This window comes from Mirounga angustirostris, unplaced genomic scaffold, assembly GCF_029215605.1.
Source record: "Mirounga angustirostris isolate CCGP_5_RB_7025 unplaced genomic scaffold, mMirAng1.0.hap1 SCAF_2, whole genome shotgun sequence".
Taxonomy (NCBI): Eukaryota; Metazoa; Chordata; class Mammalia; order Carnivora; family Phocidae; genus Mirounga; species Mirounga angustirostris.
The window spans coordinates 143,430,573-143,451,949 of NW_026991710.1; the positions used below are offsets into that span (position 1 = coordinate 143,430,573).

At 39.0% G+C, this 21,377-nt stretch overlaps 2 protein-coding genes across 12 annotated transcripts in view; one reads left to right on the top strand and one right to left on the bottom strand.

Moving 5' to 3' along the window:
• PALLD (palladin, cytoskeletal associated protein) overlaps positions 1 to 13,091 on the top strand; it is a 426,115-nt gene extending 413,024 nt beyond the window's left edge. For 7 of the 8 annotated variants that reach the window (XM_045880159.3, XM_045880160.3, XM_045880163.3 and 4 more), the window contains 6 exons: positions 1,166 to 1,260; positions 3,197 to 3,329; positions 6,096 to 6,303; positions 8,908 to 9,073; positions 9,604 to 9,737; positions 10,890 to 13,091. In XM_045880159.3, coding sequence (XP_045736115.2) covers positions 1,166 to 1,260; positions 3,197 to 3,329; positions 6,096 to 6,303; positions 8,908 to 9,073; positions 9,604 to 9,737; positions 10,890 to 11,062 — 909 coding nt within the window. In that variant the 3' untranslated portion in view covers positions 11,063 to 13,091. Of the gene's footprint in view, positions 1 to 1,165; positions 1,261 to 3,196; positions 3,330 to 6,095; positions 6,304 to 8,907; positions 9,074 to 9,603; positions 9,738 to 9,897; positions 9,944 to 10,889 lie in introns of all 8 variants that reach the window. The other variant, XM_064585259.1, reaches the window with a different exon arrangement.
• The window catches only part of CBR4 (carbonyl reductase 4), a 124,875-nt gene that overhangs the window by 38,438 nt on the left and 65,060 nt on the right, over positions 1 to 21,377 (bottom strand). Inside the window, exon 5 of one of the 4 annotated variants that reach the window (XM_064585267.1) lies at positions 8,981 to 9,116. The exons of the other annotated variants lie outside the window; for them this stretch is intronic. Within the exon in view, the coding sequence (XP_064441337.1) occupies positions 9,049 to 9,116 (68 nt within the window). The 3' untranslated portion in view covers positions 8,981 to 9,048. Of the gene's footprint in view, positions 1 to 8,980; positions 9,117 to 21,377 lie in introns of those variants that run through there. 4 annotated transcript variants of the gene reach the window in all.

The window sequence follows — 21,377 nt, forward strand, 5'->3', positions numbered from 1 at the left end:
TGCTCCCTCACCCCAGTTCATTCTCAGGTGGAACTCAGCAGTTCCTCCAAACATATAGAACACTTGTGCTTCTGTTACCTGTCTATACTGGCAACTTGGCAAAATGAGGGTCAGTGGTAAATTTGGACTACGAAGTGCACCTGAGGGCGGCTCATCCACTGTGAGCTAGAAATCCCTAAGTCTAATCATTCATTATCTGCTTCTCATTTTTCCTCTCGCTGTTCCCTCGCCATCATCAGAATTTAGAAGTACAACTGCTCACATTCTCCTGGGATATAAGAGGAGAAAATCATCTATTTTGCTACTCTAGATGTAATAGGGGAAAAAAAAGGGGCTAAAACAAAAAACCAAAGTAACAATGGTGATTTATTCATGTCATCTGAGTCCTCTAAGTATTACTTTTGTCTGTCCTAGGACAGCACTTATATCAGTTTTTCAATTTGAGAGATAAATTTAAGAGATAAAACTTGAGAGATTAAAAGATAGCTTTTCATTAGATAGGCCCATATCATACAACCCACATATTTTAGGTATCTCACTGCTTCTGGTTTTTAAATCACAATTATGCTCATTTCATGGGAACATGGTAACCTATAGTCACTCTCCTTGTCATCCCCGTGCGTACCTCTCATATAATGCTCATTTCATCATGCTGGTATCCCTTTTAATATATGGTTTTTAGAAGGAATACTACTAACATTTAATATATATCTATTCCTAAAAAGATCTGTCAGAAAACTAAAATCATCTTGTTTGATTTCAGAATTAGCTACAACGAATAGATATTTGAGCATGAAAATGGAATTCTCGCAAGACAATGTCCTTCTGCTGTGTCTTACAATTCAACATCATGTGTTAGGGAGACCATAGCAGATTATAATTAATTCAGTCAGGATTGTCATTTTAAATACCATTCTAGATAAAACAGTAAAGCTTTTTGAGTAGTTCAAAGGAAGACCTAGTCACCCAGTTCCTTAATTAATACAGAGTTTAGCGAGGAGTTTAACTCAGGGAAAGTACATTTCTGAGAGGGACTGGTGTCAACACTAATATGGCATGTTGGTCTGTTAAATAATGTCTTACGGAGAACAGGACAATAAACATGGTGCTTAATGGTTAGCTGTTTTGCATGGAAAATCACGTCTTTTCCTGATGTCTCTGCCAGGGCCGCATCAGTTGTACTGGACGCCTAATGGTACAGGCTGTCAACCAGAGAGGTCGCAGTCCCCGCTCTCCCTCAGGCCATCCTCATGTCAGAAGGTATTTCACATGTTCCTTCCTGTAGGTGTTACTATTTTCAGTTATTACTATAAATTCAACACTGTTAGAATCATGGTGTGACCACAAAACGGTGAACATAGTCGGAAGACCGAAGAATGCGAATACGGTCTCAAGGCGTATACATTGCCTGGCTCCTTGATTATTCTGCTCCGTTGCAATTCAGAAAAGGGAAAGGAACAGTCGCTAAGGTCGCTAAGCCCAGTTAGATACACTATCACTAATTTGTTAAATAGGGCCCAGTTTGTATCTGAAGAAATCAAGACGCAGCACCTTTAAATGGCAGGCACGTTAACATGAAAATCTAGTGAATGGTACAGAAAGATTCAAAACCAAACTTCTCCAACCAGCAGCTGTCTAGACTAGCCATGACAGATTACTGCCACTACATTTCTTAAAATCAGCTAGTTTGCTAATGTTCACTTTTCAGTCACTTAGTTCAAAACAGTTTAGATGACAATTTTGTAGGTAAGATGTGCCCTCCTTGAAATGTTCACAGCAAGTACTTGCTAACAGTAGAGTGTGCTTTCTCTTCTTAGTCGTCCTGAGCTTATGCAAGGATGTTGACGAGATAATAGTAGGCAGGGACGAGGAAAGGATATCCTTCCTAGTAACTTATTTGCACTTAAGAAAATATGGTAAGTCACCCAGCCTGTCATCCTGGGTTCCTATTTAGATATTTTACAGAGCCTGCTCCAATAGCCCTGACTGCAAACTGCAGGCCACAGATGCAAACACTGGTGGTGAAGAGAATGTATGCTAAGTTAGGCTCAGCCAGGAACACTGAGGAAGGTCAGCCAGGAACACTGAGGAAGACACCAAACAAGTGCTCTGTCTACACCTCATGTGACTGGATGCACAGAGCCCTCTGCTCAAGACTGTGGAAGACAATTCTGATACCTAAACACATGGGGGTTTAATACTCTTAACTTGTTTGTTCACAAGAACCTAGGCCTGTGTGTATGGCTATAAACAACGTATTGAGTAGCAGATCCAGTCTCTTGCATTATTTTCTTCTGCTTTTCTTGTGTCTTCAATACATTCAAGCTTTTCCATGTGTCAGTGTCTCCTAGAAAAGCATTCTGCTCAGAAATTAGATCTGTACTTGAACAGTAAGCTACATAAAAAAGCTGGCAATTACTAGCCTGTTAGACTGATCTTTCATTTGTTCTACTCTTTTTCTAGTTAAATGTTTTTAAACTTCTCTTCTAGTGATTAGTGACAGAATTTATGTTCAATACCTTGTTCCTTCCTTACATCTTCCCTGCAATTACTTTAAATTGGTGTTGCTCTGAAAGGTGCCTCCAGCAACATACTCAAAAGCAAGAGAGATGCACAAAATCTGGGAGATTTGCACAATTTTAATTTAAAGCTAAAAAATATAATTTATTTTCCTCATTTATATAAAAGGAATTTTGATTAGAAAGATGAAATTTTTACAAAATAAGAAATTTTAATTTCCTATAAATTTCAAATCACAGTGGAAAGTTACACTTTCTGTTGGAAAAGATTTGGTAATAAATGAGCAACAGCCACTGCTACTTCTCATACAGCTTTCAAAAATACTTATTTAGGAAAAAAACAGGTTAATATAGAGTACTTCATTTTTTCCCATTTCCCTTTTATGATTTATATTAGCTTTAAGGAGTAGGATAGCAGAATTATTTAAGTTCTGAAATAAGCAGACTATTAAATTCATAATAAACTTTTCAAATGAAACAAGATTTTGCTGACTTTTCTGACTTTATGTGTAAACTTTAGGAGTCGTAATCATGTAAACAAATTATATTATTACTCCATGTATTATTAAAAAAATCAAGAGCCTGAAAATAACTTCTATCTTCCTCCCTCCTCCTACCCCTTTGTTCTTGCCTTTCCTTCCATCTTTCTATCTGTTTATTATCTGTCTTGTCCTAAGGCCTCGTTCTAGATCAAGGGACAGTGGAGATGAAAATGAACCAATTCAAGAGCGATTCTTTAGACCTCACTTCTTGCAGGCTCCTGGAGATCTAACCGTTCAAGAAGGAAAACTCTGCAGAATGGATTGTAAAGTAAGAGTTTGTTACTGCCTGCAAATCTCTTGCCTCCCTTCCCCCCCCTTACTGCCATTTCTCTTGAGTTCCTTTTAGGGAAATTATGTAAGGTGTACATCTTTAAAATGTTTCCAGCCTACAGGAAAAAAAAAAGGAGTGACATATACTGGATGTTTATATACTGTTCTGTCATTCTTTTCCTTTTAAATTTTTATTAAATGTGTTCTTTATTTAGAACCCCACATACCATACTGTATACAGTCACTGGGAGGTTTTTTCCCTTTAAGTTTCCCATTTTGTTGAAGTGATAAATGTGTTAAATCTGTCATGTCCTAATAATTCATTTATCTTCATTCTTTTTTCATATAAATGTTGTAGCCATGTATCTACTCTTTCATTCCTCCCCTTTCTAAGAGCAGTTAGAGTGACATCCTTCTCTTACCCATTTCACAGCAGGGCTGCTTAACCCAGGGCCTCTGGGTGGTAGGCAGGTTTCATTAGGTGTGAGTTCTGAAATTGCATACAAAATTATGTGTATGATATAGCTTTCATCAATTTCTAAAAGGAGCTTGAGGCCAGAAATGTTTAATAACCACTGCTGTGAAATTTTTTTTGATTGTTTTGTTTTTTTGCCCCATTATTTATTGATCATAAATTTTAGTTAGTTCTTAAATATGGATATGGTTTTTAAAATTTGAGCTCCCTCTGCTGTTTCTCTCTGGGATTGCAGAACACAAATAGACACTTGGGAGGATTAAATCTGGGTTTATAGAAATGTATTTTAAAAAAGTACTCTTGGGGGGCGCCTGGGTGGCTCAGTCGTTAAGCGTCTGCCTTCAGCTCAGGGGGTCCTGGGATCGAACCCCGCATCAGGCTCCCTGCTCAGCCAGGAGCCTGCTTCTCCCTCTCCCACTCCCCCTGCTTGTGTTCCCTCTCTAGCTGTCTCTGTCAAAAAAAAAAAAAAAAAAAAAGTACTCTTGGGGTGCCTGGGTGGCTCAGTTGGTTAAGCAGCTGCCTTTGGCTTGGGTCATGATCCCGGGGTCCTGGGATCAAGCCCCGGGTCAGGTTCCTTGCTCAGCGGGGAGCCTGCTTCTCGCTCTCCCACTCCCCCTGCTTGTGTTCCCTCTCTCGCTGTGTCTCTCTCTGTCAAATCAAATCAATATTTATTTGACAGAGACACAGCGAGAGAGGGAACACAAGAAGGGAACACATTTAAGCTTTAAGAAGAAAAAAAATCATGAAAATAAGCCTATCACTAAAGCAACAGACAGATTTTCCCCAAAAAAAGCACTCCCCTGCCTTTTAAACCCTTTAGGTATCCCAGATGCTCACTACCCTTGACTTGGTACTAAGTGCTAAGGGAAAATAACTAATCCAACTCCACTAGTAACAAATCTGCTTATCTGCCTCCTCCCATTTCCATATCAGCTGAGAGCATGCTTCTGTTCAAGTTATGACCTGCTTACAATGACCTTAGATTGCTGAAATCGGACTTTTCTTTACACAACCAGAAGGGCTGGGATTCAAATAGGGGTAGAAGAACCGGGCGTTTTCCCTTTGCCTTAATGTGATTAACTCTGTCCATGGCATAGATGCACTGTGAATTAGGGGGGCTGAGTGATGCTCCTACTACACACACCATGGCCTTGTTCAGGGTCTAACCGAGCAAGATGGCAACAAGCAGTGCCACTTTACTTCCAAACCTGGGGAAGGCCTGGAGCCCGACCAGAGGTGTGCATTCCCTCTTCCTCCATACCACCTCTAGGGGTCTCCAAGCAGGGAGAGCAGTGAATGTGGGGCTGGGGGGAAGCCAGTACACAGAGAGGAGGACAGAGAGGCAGACCGTCCCAATAGCCAAGCCAACTACTGCTGTCTTCCAAAGTTTCCTTATTTTTTCTCCCTTAAATTCTCTAGACCTTTGTTATATGTATGGAGAGAGGCATCTTGTAGGTAATATAAATGAATATCACACAGCAAGAATGGAATTTGGCAGAGTGAGGTTTTCAAAAGAATTACTTTACAGTCCAACCGACATCTTTTTGTATGCAATTCCCACTAGTAAATTTGGGATGGCGGTAAGAAAAAAGCTATCCTTAACCATGCTTTTCTTCCCTTTCACAATCAAAGGCAAAACTATAAAGAGCTGACAGATGGCAACCATCCCTACCCTTCACAGCACAACGTGCTATTAGCAATTAAATGTGCTTTTATCTGATCTCTGGTCAACACAACTGTCCTGGTCTCAGGATTTTATGTTTCCATTGGGATGCTGATTTGTAGAGATGGCTTCTAGGTAATTTCCTATTGGTCTTGTTACTTCGTTTCAAGGATTATAAGATAGTAGTAATAGCTCCGTGTGCTGATGGATGCATTAACTGATGTCTCCAGAGCTACGGCAACCCTTTGAAAACAAGCTTTATAGTGTATACATGCCAGCTGAGTATGTGCTATTGTTACTGCGTTTGGATACCTTTTCAAAGAGCTCAGAGCCCTGTGCCAACATCAGCCCAGTCGTCTTTAGGACCCTGGTGAGGTAAGACAAGAAGAGAAATTTTTAAAATCCCCACTTTACTTTTCTCTAGGTTGCTCTACAAGAGATGTTTAGAAGTGAGGCCATGCTTGCTTAGGAAGCCATTGAAAGGTTGAAGCAAAAGAGCAACATGAGCTGACACCAAAAGCCATCTCTTGTACTACCAAAGGAGGAATTCATGGTGGTTTCCTAGCTGTTACTGATTTCGTCTTGTTTCAGTATTACAGAAATTTATATGCTCCTTTCTGGTTTAGGTCAGTGGGTTACCAACCCCAGATCTAAGCTGGCAACTAGATGGAAAACCTATACGCCCCAACAGTGCTCACAAGATGCTTGTGCGTGAGAACGGGGTGCACTCGCTGATCATAGAGCCAGTCACCTCACGAGATGCCGGCATCTACACGTGTATAGCCACCAACCGAGCAGGACAAAACTCATTCAGCCTGGAGCTTGTGGTTGCTGGTAAGCAAGTCTGTGAAATTTTTCTCTCAGAATGAATTATCAGATTCAAAAATGTAAAGTAATCCTGCATTACTAACCAATATGGAAAATAAATCAAACTGCTGAAGAAATAGATTGTATCATCAAAATAGCCAATTAGGACATAAGGCTTATTAGCAAATCAGGGACATAAATTTTTTTCAGTGTAGCTGTCATTATTTATGTTTCCTGTCTCCCATTAGCCTGGCCAAGAGGGGAGTTTAGCAGCTGTTCTGGGTCATTCTATTCCTCATGTGTGTGTTGGCCTCCAGTGATACAGAGAGGAAGAGCAATGGTATCATAGATTCCAGAACCAAACTTGATATATAAGAATTTGCTCATACATTTAAGAACTTGCTCATGCCCAGAAGTTCTACCCACTTTTTAAAGTAATGTGCACTGGTGTCAAAATTCAGAAATTTGAAACATTATCATCTACCTCCAATGTCATGGTCCAATTCAGATTTGCTTTTTTTTAATGAATTACACTTTTAGGTAAATTTCGTAAAATTACATAATATTATATAAAGTCTTACCCTTAGATAAGGAAGGTTTATAATATCCTTAGGAGCTGAGCATAAGTAAGAGTCTGTTATCTGTTCTCTTTTTAAAAAGAATGTTTATTTCTCATACCCCTGTTTGCAAAGTGCTTCATTTACATTATCTCAGCTGGTCCTCACAAACACTCTCAAAGATAATTGGAGCAAATTTTCTTCATTTTACAGGTGTGGAAGTTAGAGTAAGTGACTTTCCCAGGGCCCTATTTAGTGAACTGAGGGCCAGAGGCCAGACTCACATAGTCTGTTGACTCGGAGTGCTCTTCCCCACACTGTAAGCCACTGAGCTCTTTCAAGAAATAGAGTAGCCGTGAGAATAAAGTCGAGGAGGTCCTGGCTAAAGTCCTGGATAATGATTCTAATAAAAGTACCAGGACATTTTTCACACAAAAATGTCAGAAATACCCAGGCTGTCATGCTGTGTGTTAACCATGCTTTCAAATTTTACATCAGGTATTTGACATTCCTACACAACTAGGATCAATTTCATCCAACCCTCTAAACATCCCTCCTCCAGCTAAAACTGTTCAGCATTCTGCTGTTGCATGTTCCCTTGGATCCTGTCTGCCCTTTCAGGAGTGAGACAGGAAGGTCTAAGAGACACAGGCATCTTGGTCTGTGCTCAGTCAGCACTCGCATGGGAAAGGTGGGCAGAGGGCACTGTAAGTAGAAGCCTCACATCTTTGGCATCAGCTCTCAGTTCCAAGCCAGCTGTCATGGATCAGCTACGTCCTTTGGCAAATATAGAACATGTCTGCAGCTCGCTTCCCTCATACATAAAATAGGGGCCGTAAGGCGTGACAGAGTCTTTCTAAGGACTGTCATTTTATAAGGATTAAATTGTATGAAGCTCTACATCACCACCAGTACCCTGCATAGCAGGGCTCCAAAATGGTGGATGTGATTCTACTGGAGATTGCTTTGACATTAAGGTTCATCTTACACCTTTTATGCTCTTCTCAAAACTGGGATCCAGAAAGAATATTAATTGAGGTCTGTTCCTACTTCCTCTGAAATAGCCTGGGTCAGGAAACCATGTGAAATACAATAAAAGTATAACCCTCAACATCATTCAAAGTCTTAGAGAGTCTTAGGTATTTGAAATTTTCAGGTACAGTTTTTATCCTCTTCACCTGTTTGTTTCTCCCTTGTTTTGCTTTGATATACCTGTCACTCCAAAGGAGAGGGTGGTGGATAGAGACATGTATTCTCAAATGCATTATTGGTAGCTTAGAAGAAAACAAACTTTATTCTTTCTCTGAAATTGTTTCCACCACAGATCTATGAAAACAATTTCCCATCAGATAGTAATATTCAGAGAGTTATTAACAAATAGTTCTGATTTTTTCAGACTAAGTAACAAAGTTGTCTCTTTTATGGCTTCCTTCCTTCAGGGTAATAAGTCATCTCTTTATAGCTTCCTTCAAAGAATACAAATTGGAATTCGTAATTTATAGGATGTACATTCCTAGTTTATAAGTAACAATTTAAAGCTGCCAAATTTAGATAAAGATATCCCCCCACTCTTTTCCTCCTTTAAATCCTATGGTATGTCTCACTTAAGCCAAGACTTACAAATCTTCAGAATCTCCACAGCAAACATTTCGGACAGCAAAGAGGGCATTTGAGTGGATCAGATTCCTAGAAATACTTGTTCTCCTCAGAGTCACTAGGTGGCAGTGGTTGGTAAAGGCTGTGAGTGCTTGGTGACATCATTGGTAGTGAAGCCATCCCAGATGCTAGCAATGACTTAGGAGTGTCACGCAGCCTGTCAGGCATTCTGTGGGGCAGATGGCCAGTGGACTGTGTAGGCCTGTCAGACTTGAATTAATTGACGAAATAAATGAGTGGAATGAAGCATAGGAACCTTTCTTGGGAGAGAGGACGAGCATCTTACCACCTGAAGTGAAAAATGGGATCATAAAATAAAAGATCCATTTAAACAATGTTTCTATAAAAGCTTCAGAATTCTTTATAGGGCTATCTTTGTATATATCACTGATCGATAATTCATCTGCTGTTTCCTTAGCTAAAGAAGCACACAAACCCCCCGTGTTTATCGAGAAGCTGCAAAACACAGGAGTTGCTGATGGGTACCCAGTGCGACTGGAATGCCGTGTTTCAGGAGTGCCACCGCCTCAGATATTTTGGAAGAAAGAAAATGAATCACTCACTCACAGCACTGACCGAGTGAGGTGAGAACGTACGATGACTTAGTCCACCTCTGTTCAATAGGTCCTAAGGATACATAAAAAGATGCACTTTATATAGCACATAAATTTGCGTAAGAGTCATGCTATTGATGGTGTTGAGGACAAAAATCACTCTTTACCCTCATGTATAATTAAGCCTCTGGAAGGAAGCTCTAATGGTATGTGATGAAGCACATTTTAACTTAATTTCATGGTGATTTTTTTTAAGTGTTTACATCTAGAAGAAAAGATGAATTCATTTGCTTCAGTGGTGATACAGAAATTATTCAGTGGGTTTTGTAAAGGCTGATCCTCCACTAAAAATTAAGCGCACACATTTATTCAACCTCTTGATGTCTCCTCTTCTCTCCCATTAACTTTAATGGGGCTAGCAGCCTTTCCAGAATAAGTATGACCCTATTATCCGCTACTTGCACAATTCTGTTTCTAATGATCTAATTAAAAATGATGCTTCATGTCCAAAGCCACTTTTTAAAAATTTAGAACCCTAATGACTTTATCCGTTTCTCCAGCATGCACCAGGATAATCATGGCTACATCTGCCTGCTCATTCAGGGGGCCACAAAAGAAGACGCTGGGTGGTATACAGTGTCAGCCAAGAATGAAGCCGGGATTGTGTCCTGTACTGCCAGGCTGGATGTTTACAGTGAGTGCCACTTCATCTCATCTCATTGCAGTTATTCATTAAATCATGAAAAAGTAGACATCTGGACAGCAAATCACATTACTTTTATATAAGCTTATAAACAACTGCAGTGTTTTATTTGCCCCAAATTTCATATTGCTCTTTCTCTTTCTATTTATAGTTTCTCAACATTAATAGTGAACTACACCAGGAGAACAAATACCCAAGTATCATTCAGGAACTTTGCATTATTAGCAAAATATGCATGTTGATTTCTCTTATGTTGGCTAGTCAGTTGTGGCTTCCTTACTCAAGCATCCCTTGGAGTTAACAGTAGGCAAAGGCATAACCACATTTTTCACATTTTCTTGTTACTGTGTTTTGCAAATGACTGCCTTTTAACATTTCTTGCTATATTATAATCCTATCACAGTGTCTTAATGCACTCTAAATGTGTGTACCATTGATCCTGGAATGCATCCTTTCTGTAGCTTAGCGCTTTTCTCTTTAATATCCCTTAAGCAGCTCAGCAATAGGTTTGTGTGTGTATGTATATTTGTGTACATGCATCTTAAATTTAAAGAAACTTCTTTCTGTTGAATTCACAGACTAGTACAGTAGCATTATGTGATCTATTGACATAAAAAAAACCACCAGAAAAAATTAAGAACTGATTTCAATTTCACCTCTTGCTGTATAGGAAATAATTTTGTAAGGTTCTTCAAGTATTGAGTGACCTCAACCTTCCCAACTGCCCACTTTTCAATTGATTACTGCTGAAACATCCATCCCAAATACCTAACAACTGTAATTATGACATGTGTACATTTTGTGCTTTGAAGATGTTTTTTAAAGAGAGGGAGAGGTGAGAATTAGGAAGCTGAGAGACTGTTTTGAAGGATTTCCTGTGCTGCAGTATTTGCTTTAAAAGAAACTACACTTCTTTACTACCTAGCTGTTTCAGTCCCACTACCCTGGACAGACAGTAAATCTGCAACACATAAGGAAAATGCAAAACTGTGCTTACATTTTAGGGTTTCTAACATGCCAAAGAACATGTGCCTGGTATATATATAACACATTCTCTATTTACTTGAAACATTTAAATGGTTTCCAGTGACATCTTGGGGTTTTTTTTAATCTTATTTTTATTTTTTTCCTTTTTTATTGTAGCCCAGTGGCATCAGCAGCCACAGAGCACCAAGCCAAAAAAAGTACGGCCCTCAGCCAGTCGCTACGCAGCACTTTCAGACCAGGGACTAGACATTAAAGCAGCGTTCCAACCTGAAGCCAGCCCATCGCACCTGACACTGAATGCCGGCTTGGTAGAAAGTGAGGACCTGTAATCCAACATTCTTGTTAATGCTCAAACACTGAAACAGCCATTGCCTTGACCAACATATTCCTTTTTCACATTATGTAATGGGAAAACATACCTTTGACTGTAAGAAATAAACACCAAAATAATATTTTTCTTACTTGATATACCAAACTTAGAGTTTAAGTAGGTGATGCTCATAGAAATGTACACATTGCACAGAAAATTTACATTCATCATCCAACTTAGAACTTGTGGAATTTCTGTGATGAAAGCGATCTGAAATGCCAAAATGCTAATGGAAATCAACTGTTCAAAGGTAACCAGAATTTGTATTCTCCAAAGTGCCTTAAACACTAGCTGTAGGTGCTACACGGCATGACAGTGTGGAATGCTTAACAGGAGGCAAATGTACCACAAATAATACTAAAACAATTCTAAGTGGGCAGTGTGTTCAGACAGCTACAGTGAACCAAGTGCAGTATATAGGGATGAAAAGGAAGAGGAAATGACAAATCCAAGTAAATGCCTTGTTTTTGCAAAATTGTTTTATATTAAATCACAAGGAAGGAATTACTTGCCTTAAATTTTATTAGTATCGAGAGTTATCTAACAAGGTTAATACCTTAGTTCTTAACCACCTTTTTCTATATGTGTAGTATTTTCTTTTCATGCTACCTTGGTAGGAAGCTTACTTACAAACCATATTAAAAGGCTAATTTAAATATAAATAATATAAAGTATTCCGAATAAAGCAAAACTGTATTACAGTCCATTCCACAGAAGACATCCAAATCACCCAAATGACCAAGGCGTATGGTATCCAGAGGAAAGAGGGGTCTGGAAGGAGTAGGAAGAATGAAGGAAAATGCTACCAGCACACTTGTACTCATTTAGATAAAAGTAGAAGGGGCAGGAGACGTGGCGAAGGCCAGGCTTTTCTTTGGTTTTCCTCAAAAGTAACCTAAAGTGTAGGTGAAAATACACTGCCATTCAAAAGTCAGGGGATCTAGGGTCAGCTGGGAGATTGGAGCACATGTGCTGTGGAAGTTTCAGTGTGTCTGAAGTCTGTGTAGTCGCTGAAGAGGTTAGCTGTGTCGAGCAAGTGGAAAATGGACTGAGACTGCAAGATTGGCATCAATGAGAAACTGCCTGTAGGAGCTAGTCTACTGGAGGGAAGTGGAGACTTGGTTGAGACAAAAACAGGTTTGTGCCATAATTTTTTTTCCAATGGCACCGTGATATGGTGAATGGAAAATATGAGTTCACTTCCGTGCTGCCATGCAACCTTGCCTTAAGAAGGTGCTGGGTTCCAGATAGTTTGTAAAGGCATCTCTGCAAAGACTGATTTTTGAATGCATATGATCTTGCAACAGCTAGACTGACATGAATTCTGACCAGACTTGATGGTTTTAAGTCGGAACTGATAAACTTTTAAAAAGGAGAAAAACAACAATTTGGCCAGATATTATGTTATAAAACATGAGGTTTTAATGGTACTTTGCTATGAAAAGAAAACACTGTATTCCTTATGCAAAACACATATATCTTTCATTATTTATAATAAAAATGTTGAACTGTCTTAGCTCAGTTAATTCAATACGTAGTATTTTTTAAAATAATTTTATATCTGTGTACCACCCCATATATTTCATATTACTACTTCACATGTACAGCTTTCTACTTCTTTCTAAGAACACCAACCAACCAAGTTTTAAATGATTAATAGGCTTGATCACTGGGTGGCAGATGTTCTTTGCAGAGTGGTGCAAGTTTCTTTGACCACACTTATATGCGTTGCTAATATGGAATTTAAGATACAATACAAAGTCTTTCGTGGACCTATCTATATCGTAGAATTATGACTTAACGTCGTATCTTACTTGCCAGATTTTTCTGAATGTGACTGTTTGCTAATTTGCTGGGTTTGGGATTAAGTAGCATTACTTGCCACCTTTTATGTTGTATTTATAAAAAAAGTACTATCATACTACTTTTTGGATTGTTGTGCTGGTGTAATGTGGATTTAACATCAATAAATATTTAACAAATAATAACTGCAATTTTGTGAAGCAAAATATTCCATTGTTTTAGTTTTCTATTGCTGCTGTCATAAATTAGTACGAACTTAGAAGCTTAAAATAATATTAGCTCACAGTTCTACACGTCAGAAGGGCTGGGTTCTCCACTCAAAGTCTTATAAGGCTAACATTAGCATACACATCCACTGGACTACAATCTCATCTGGAGCACTTCCAAGTTCAAGTAGTTGTGACAAAATTTATTTCCTTGCAGTTGTAGGATAGAGGCCTCAATGTAATCTGTCAGCTAGGGGCCACTCTCAACTCCTACAGGGCACCTGCAGTCCTTGCCATGTCCTCCCCTTCATCTTCAAAACCAACAAAGAGAATCTTCCTCAGAATGGATCCCTCTCATGCCTTGATCTTGTCAGAAGCCCAGGCCCTTCTAAGGGATCACCTGATTAGGTCAAGACCAAGTGAATACCCCTCTTTCTTAAAATCACCTGATTTTTTTATCTAATTAAAATCCCTCCAAAGCAACACCGAAATTTGTGTTTGGATAACAGAGAAGGTGTGTATACACCAGGAGGTGGGAATCCTGGGAGCCATCTCAGAATTCTGCCTATATGCATGTAAATAATGTTGGTTCCTGTGATGCCCCAGGGGGAAAGTATTCTGTGACCACAAACCATATGCCCTCTCTTGGCATCTATGAAATTAGAGAGGGTTCTGGTTCAAGATGGTGACACAGGATCCTGAACACACCTCCTCCCACAGACACACCAAATCAACAACATACCTAACAGTTTCTAAACCTACAATCAGGAGGGAACTCAAAACCCCGGGGTTCAGCCTCAGGACCAAAGGATTTGAATCCCACATGAGCACCCCAACTTTTAAGAATGCACCTGAGAGATAAGCCCCCAAAACATCTAGCTTCACAAGCCAATGGGACTTACATCCACAAGACCCACAAGGCTGTAGCAATCTGACAAATAGTTCTTAAAAGGCTCCCACGGGGTTGCCCACCCTAGAGACCAGTCTTTCTGTGAAAGAAGCCTATTTGCTTATCTTAAAGCTTCATCCTGAGGGTAGACACCTAATTTAACAAACATCTAGGGGTACACTGAAATAATCTCCGAAGACTGAGGCTGGTGAGTACCAACCTTCTCCATGCTCACCACCCCCCGCCTCACTCCGGGTCACCAGTATGTCCCGGAAAGAAGCTTGTGCAAATGTCTGGCACCCTGGTTTCTGCAGCTGCTGCCCAGGAGACGCCCATTGATTGCCTGGCTGGGGTGGCTCGTGGAGGCAGGTCCCCTGGGACTGTAACAGAGAAGCAGTTCTTAGCCACCTACTGCCCAAGGGCAGAGCGGGGGCAGAATGAAACAGTCTTTCTGCGAGAGAGGACTATTTGCTTATCCTTAGAGCTGGAGGCCGAGGGGCAGGCTTCTAATGAAACACGCATCTAAGGGCGAACTCGAATCCTCTCCAGAGGCCTCCAGGGCCAGTCCCTGTCTTCACACTCTCCCTCTGCCTCACTCCAGGTTGCTGCTATCTCCCCAAAGGGAGCTTGTGCACATGTCCGATGCCCTGGTTTTTGCAGGTGCTGCCCAGCAGACACCCCTTGACAGCCTGGCTCTGGGGCCAGAGGATTTATGTTCACGAGTCCCATTAAGACTGTAATGGAGAGGGGCGCCTGGGTGGCTCAGTTGGTTAAGCGGCTGCCTTCGGCTCAGGTTATGATCCCAGGGTCCTGGGATCGAGCCCCGCATCGGGCTCCCTGCTCAGCGGGGAGTCTGCTTCTCCCTCTCCCACTCCCCCTGCTTGTGTTCCTTCTCTCGCTGTGTGTGTCTCTGTCAATTAAATAAAATCTTTAAAAAAAAAAAAAGAAAAGACTGTAATGGAGAAACAGTTCTTAACCAGCTTTCCCCCACTCAAGACACAACAGAGAGGCAGCAGACTGAAAGGCATTGCCAGGTCTCTCTGTGAAAGAGGACGATTGGCTTGTCTTCATAGCTGTGCCCTGAGGGGAGGCTTGTCCATTAAATACACTTCTAGGGGCTGACTACAATCCCCTCCAGAGACCCGGAAGGCTAGCATCGCACCATCTTCAAGCTCTCCCTCCGCCCCACCTCAGTTCACCGGGATGTCCAAGAAAGGAGCTTGTATTTACATCTGGTACCCCTGCTTTCCTGGCTTCTTTCCGGCGGGCACATCCCTTGACAGCCTGGCCCTGGTGGCCAGCAGGGCTTGTGTTCGTGGGCTCAACAGAATGGTAGCAAACAAACAAACAGCTCTTAACTGGCTATAACCCCAGGTTTTGGTGCAGAGGCAGCAGATACACCCTCCTCCCGGTCTTCCCCTGAAAGAAGTATATTTGCATACTTTAAATGTTGCTAAGAATCTGGCGTCCAAACAGCCTGAATCTAGGTGCCGACTGAGGTTCTCCATTTGGCATAATGACAGGTCTTGGCACAGCCTCAACTACTAGGAGCCACTAAAGATGAAGTAGGCTGCTTGGACAATAACAAAAATTTGAGCTAGGGCTGGATTGGACAATAAAATTCATCTCCTACACAAGGCTACTCCCTCAAGACTGGGATAGGTGGATATTTGGATATTTTATCCAAAGCATAAAAACCAACAGAGTGTCAAGGAAAATGAACAAACACAGAAGTACATTCTAAAGGAAAGAACAAGATAAAACATCAGAAAAAAGACCTTATTGTAATGGAAATAAGTAACTTACCCATTAAGAGTTTAAAATAATACTCATAAAGATGCTCACCAAGCTCAGGAAAAGAATGAACAAAGTGTGAACTTCAAAGAGAAAGAAAATATAAGTCAGTACCAAACAGAAGTCACAGAGCTGAAGAACACAGTAACTGAACTGAAAAATACAATAGAGCGGCTCAACAGCAGACTAGAGGGAAAAAATTAGAGAAGATGATGGGAAAAAAGACTAGATGAAGGAAAAAGGATCAGTGAACTTGAGGATAGAGCACAGGAATTCATTCAATCACAGCAGCAAAAAGAAAAATGAAGAGAGTGAAGATAGCTTAAGGGACTCGTGAGACAACATCAAGCTGATCAACATTTGCAGTATAGGAGTCTCAGAGGCAAAAAGAGAAAGAGGCAGAAAATTTATTTCAAGAACTAAGGGCCGAAAATGGGAGGGAAACAGATATCCAAATCCAAGAAGCCCACAGAGTTCCAAAAAAGATGAACTCAAAGAGACCCACACCAAAACACATTATAATTAAAGTGTCAAAAGTTAAAGACAAAGAAAAAAAATCTTAAAAGCAGCAAGAGAAAAAGAACTTGTTACATACAAGGGAAGCACCATAAGACTATCAGCAGATTTTTCAGCAAAAACTTTGCAGAGGAACTGGCATGATATATTCAAAGCGTTGAAAGAAAAAAAAAAGTCCAATCAAAACTATACTACCCAGTTACCATTCAGAACTGAAGGAGAGATAAAAGAGTTTTCCAGACAAAAGTTAAAGTTTGTCACCATTAAACCAACCTTACAAGAAAGGTTAAAGGGACTTTCTTAAGGTAAAAAGAAAGGGCACTAATTAGTTTCAGGAAAACATACGAAAGTATGAATTTCATTGGCAGAGGTAAATATATAGTAAAGGTAGCTTTATAAAGCTAGAATGGAGGTTAAAAGACAAAAGGAATAAAATAACTGTAACAATAATTAATTAAGGGACACACAAGATAAAAAGGTATAAACTGTGACATGAAAAACATAAAAAGGGTGTGGTAAAGTAAAAAAGTCAGCTTTAGAATGTGTCAAATTTAAGTCATTATCAACTTAAAATAGACTTATCAACGTAAGTTGTTTTATGTAAGCCTGATGGTACCCACAAAGCAGAAACCCACAGTAGACACACAAAAGCTAAAGGAATCTAAACATACCACTACAGAAAATCACCAAATCACAAAGGAAAAGGGCAAGAGAAGGGAAAAAGAACTACTAAACAACCAGAACAAATTAACAAAATGACAATTAGTACATACTTATCAATAAATACTTTAAATGAAAAGGGACTAAATTATCCAATAAAAGACACAGAGTGGCTGAATAGATAAAAACCAAGACCTATCTGTATGCCTTCTACAAGAGACTTCAGAAGACGTAAGAACACACACACACTGAAAGTGAAGGGATAGAAAAAGACATTCCATGAAAATGGCAACCAAAGGAAAGGTGGGGTAGATAAAAGTCTTTTTTTTTCTGATATTAGTTAAGACAGTAATGAGACAAAAAAGGTCATTATAAATAATAAAGGGGTCAATCCAACAAGGGGATATAATATTTGCAAATATTTATGCACCCAACACAGGAGCACCTACAGATATAAAGCAAATATTAATGCAAATATAAAAGCAAATATTAGATCTAAAGGGTGAAATATATAGCAATATAATAATAGCAAAGGACTTTAATACCCCACTTTCATCAACGGATAAATCATCCAGATAGAAAATGAGGAAACAGTGGCCTTAAACAATACATTAGACCAGATGGACTTAAAAGACATATACAGAACATTCTATCCAAAAGTAACAGAACACATTCTCAAGCACACATGGAACATTTTCCAGGGCAGATCACAGGTTAGGCCACAAAACAAGTCTTAATAAATTTAAGAAGATTAAAATCATATCAAGCATCTTTTCTGACCACAATGGTAAGACACCAGAAATCAATTACAAAAAGGAAACTGGAAAATTCACAAGTATGTGGAGATTAAACAACATGATACTGAATAATGAGTCAAAGAGGAAATCAAAAGAAAAATTAAAAAATACCTTGATGAATGAAAATGGAAATATATCAAAACTTACAGAATGCAGCAAAAGCAGTTCTAAGAGGGAAATTCATAACAATAAATGACTACATTAACAAACAAGAAATATCTCAAACAACCTAATTTATACATCAAGGAACTAGAAAAAGAAGAACAGCCCAAAATTAGTAGGAGAGAAATAACAAAGAGCAGAGCAAAAATAAATACAGACCCAAAAAAAAGGCAATAGAAAAGATCAATGAAAAGAAGAGCTGGTTTTTTTGAAAAGATAAACAAAATAGACTTACCAGGAAAGCAAGAGGACTCAAATGAATAAAATAAGAAATGAAAGAGGAGAGAGACATCAGTGCTAATACCACAGAAATACAAAGGATCAGAAGAGACTACTATGAACAATTATATACTAACAAATTGGACAACCTAGAAGAAATAGGTATATTCTTAGAAACCTAAAACATACCAAGAATGAATCAAGAAGAAGTAGAAATCTAAACACAACAAAACTAATAAGGAGATTGAATCAGTAATCAAAAACCTCCCAACAAACAAAAGTGCAGGACCAGATGGCTTCACTGGTGAATACTACCAAACATTTAAAGAAAAATTAATACCAATCCTCTTCAAACTCTTCCAAAAATAGAAGGGGAGAATATATCTCCAAAGTCATTTTACAAGGCCAGCATGACCCAGTACCAAAACCAAACAAGGACATCACAAGAAAAGAAAATTACAGGTCTGTATTCCTAATGAATATAGATGCAAAAATCCTCAACAAAATATTAGCAAACCAAATTCAACAATACATTAAAAGGATTATACAACATGATCAAGTGGGATTTATTCCAGGGATGTAAGGACGGTTTAACATCCACAAATCAATGTGATATACCACATTAACAAAATGAAGAATAAAAATCATATGATTATCTCAATAGATGCAGAAAAAGCATATAACAAAATTCATTATTGATTTATGATTTTAAAAACTCTCAAAAAAGGGGGTATAGAGGGAATGTACCTCAACATAATAAAGGCTATCCATGATAAGCCCATAGCTAACCTCATACTCAATGATGAAAAGCTGAAAGCTTTTCCTCTAAAATTAGAACACGACAAGGATGCCAACTCTCACCACTTTTATTCAACATAATACTAGAAGACCTAGCCAGAGAAATTAGGCAAGAAAAAAAAAGCATCCAAGACGGAAAAGAAGTAAAATCATCACTATATATAGATGACATAATCCTATATATACAAAACCCTAAAGACTCCACCATAAGACTATTAGAATAAATGAATTCAGTGAAGTTTCAAGATACAAAATCAATATACGAGATCAGCTGTGTCTCTATATACTAATAACAAACTATATTAGAGAAATTAAGAAAACAGTCCCATTTATGATTGCATCAAACAGAATAAAATACCTAGGAATAAATTTAACCAAGGTGAAAGAATTATCCACTGAAAACTATTGATGAAAACACTGATGAAAGAAACTTTCATGAAAAAGACACAAATAAATGGAAAGCAATGTCTAGAATCAACACAATCTCCATCCAAATTCCAGTGGAATTTTTCACAGAAATAGAACAAATAATCCTAAAATTTGTATGGAATCACAAAGACCATGAATAGCCAAAGCAATCTTGAAAAAGAAGAACAAAACAGGATACGTCATGGTCTTATTTAAACCATATTACAAAGCTACAGTAATCAAAACAGTACATTGGCATAAAAACAGACACAGAGATCAATGAAACAGAATTCAGACCCCAGAAATAAATCCACACATATACGGTCAATTAATTTATGGCAAAGGTAACAAGAATATACAATGAGGAAAGGACAGTCTCTTCAATAAGTGGTGCTGGGAAAACTGGCCAGCCACATGCAAAAGAATGAAATTGGACCACTGTCTTAGATCATACATTAAAAAAATAACTCAAGATGGAATAAGCTTTGCACATAAGACCTAAAACCATAAGACTCCTAGAAGAAAACACAGCAGAAAGCTTCCTGACATCAATCTTAGTGATGATTTTTTGGAACTAACACCAAAAGCAAAGGCAACAAAACCAAAAATAAACAAATGGGACTACATCAAATTAAAAAGTTTCTTCACAGCAAAGGAAACCATCAACAAAACAAAAAGCAAACCCACTGAATGGTATTAAATATTTGCAAATGTTGTATCTGATAAAGGGTTTAAGGAAGGAACTCCTACAACTCAATAGCAAAAAAAAAAAAAAAAAAATCTTACTAAGAAATGGGCAGAGGATCCGAAAAGACATTTTTCCAAAGAAGACACACAGATGGCCAAGAAAAACACGAAAAGATGCTCAACATTATTAATCATTAAGGAAATGTAAATGAAAACCCCAATGAGGGGCGCCTGGGTGGCTCAGTTGTTAAGTGTCTGCCTTCAGCTCAGGTCATGATCCCAGGGTCCTGGAACTGAGCCCCACATCGGGCTCCCTGCTCAGCGGGAGGCCTGCTTCTCCCTCTCCCGCTCCCCCTGCTTGTGTTCCCTCTCTCGGTGTCTCTTTCTGTCAAATAAATAAATAAAATATTTTTTTTTTAAAAATCACAATGATACACCACCTCATACAGTCAGAATGGCTATTATCAAAAAGAGCAGAAATAACAAGGTTGGTAAGGATGTGGAGAAAAGGGAACACTTGTGCAGCTGGTGGGAATGTAAATAGATGCAGATGTTATAGAAAATAGTATGGAGGTTCCTCAAAAAAATAAAAACAGAACTATCATATGATCCAGCAATTCCACTTCTGGATACTTACCCAAAGGAAATGAAAACACTAATTCAAAAAGGTATATGCACCCCTACATTTCTTTTTTCTTTTTTTTTTTCTAAAGATTATTTATTTATTTGACAGAGAGAGAGACAGCGAGAGAGGGAACACAAGCAGGGGGAGTGGGAGAGGGAGAAGCAGGCTTCCCCCTGAGCAGGGAGCCCGATGCGGGGCTTGATCCCAGGACCCTGGGATCATGACCTGAGCCTAAGGCAGACATTTAACAACTGAGCCACCCAGGCGCCCGACCCCTACGTTTCTTGCAGCATTATTTATAATAGTCAAGACATGGAAGCAACCTAAGTGTGCACTAATGGATGAATGGATAAAGAAAATGTGGTATATATCACAATGGAATATTATTCAGCCATAAAAAAGGAAAATTTGCCATCTGTAACAACACAGATGGATATTGATGGCATTATACTAAGTGAAATAAGCAGACTGATAAAGGCAAATACTGTATGATCTTATGGAATTTAAAAAATAAAACCAAAACTAGTGGCAGGGGCTGGAGGTAAGCAAAATAGTGAAGGTGGTCAAAAGGTACACAGTTCCAGTTATAAAATAAATAAGTCCTGGGATGTAATATACAGCATGGTGATGCATATTTGAAAGTTGCTAAGAAACTCTCTTACACTGCTGGTAGGAATGCAAGCTGGTACAGCCACTCTAGAAAACAGTAT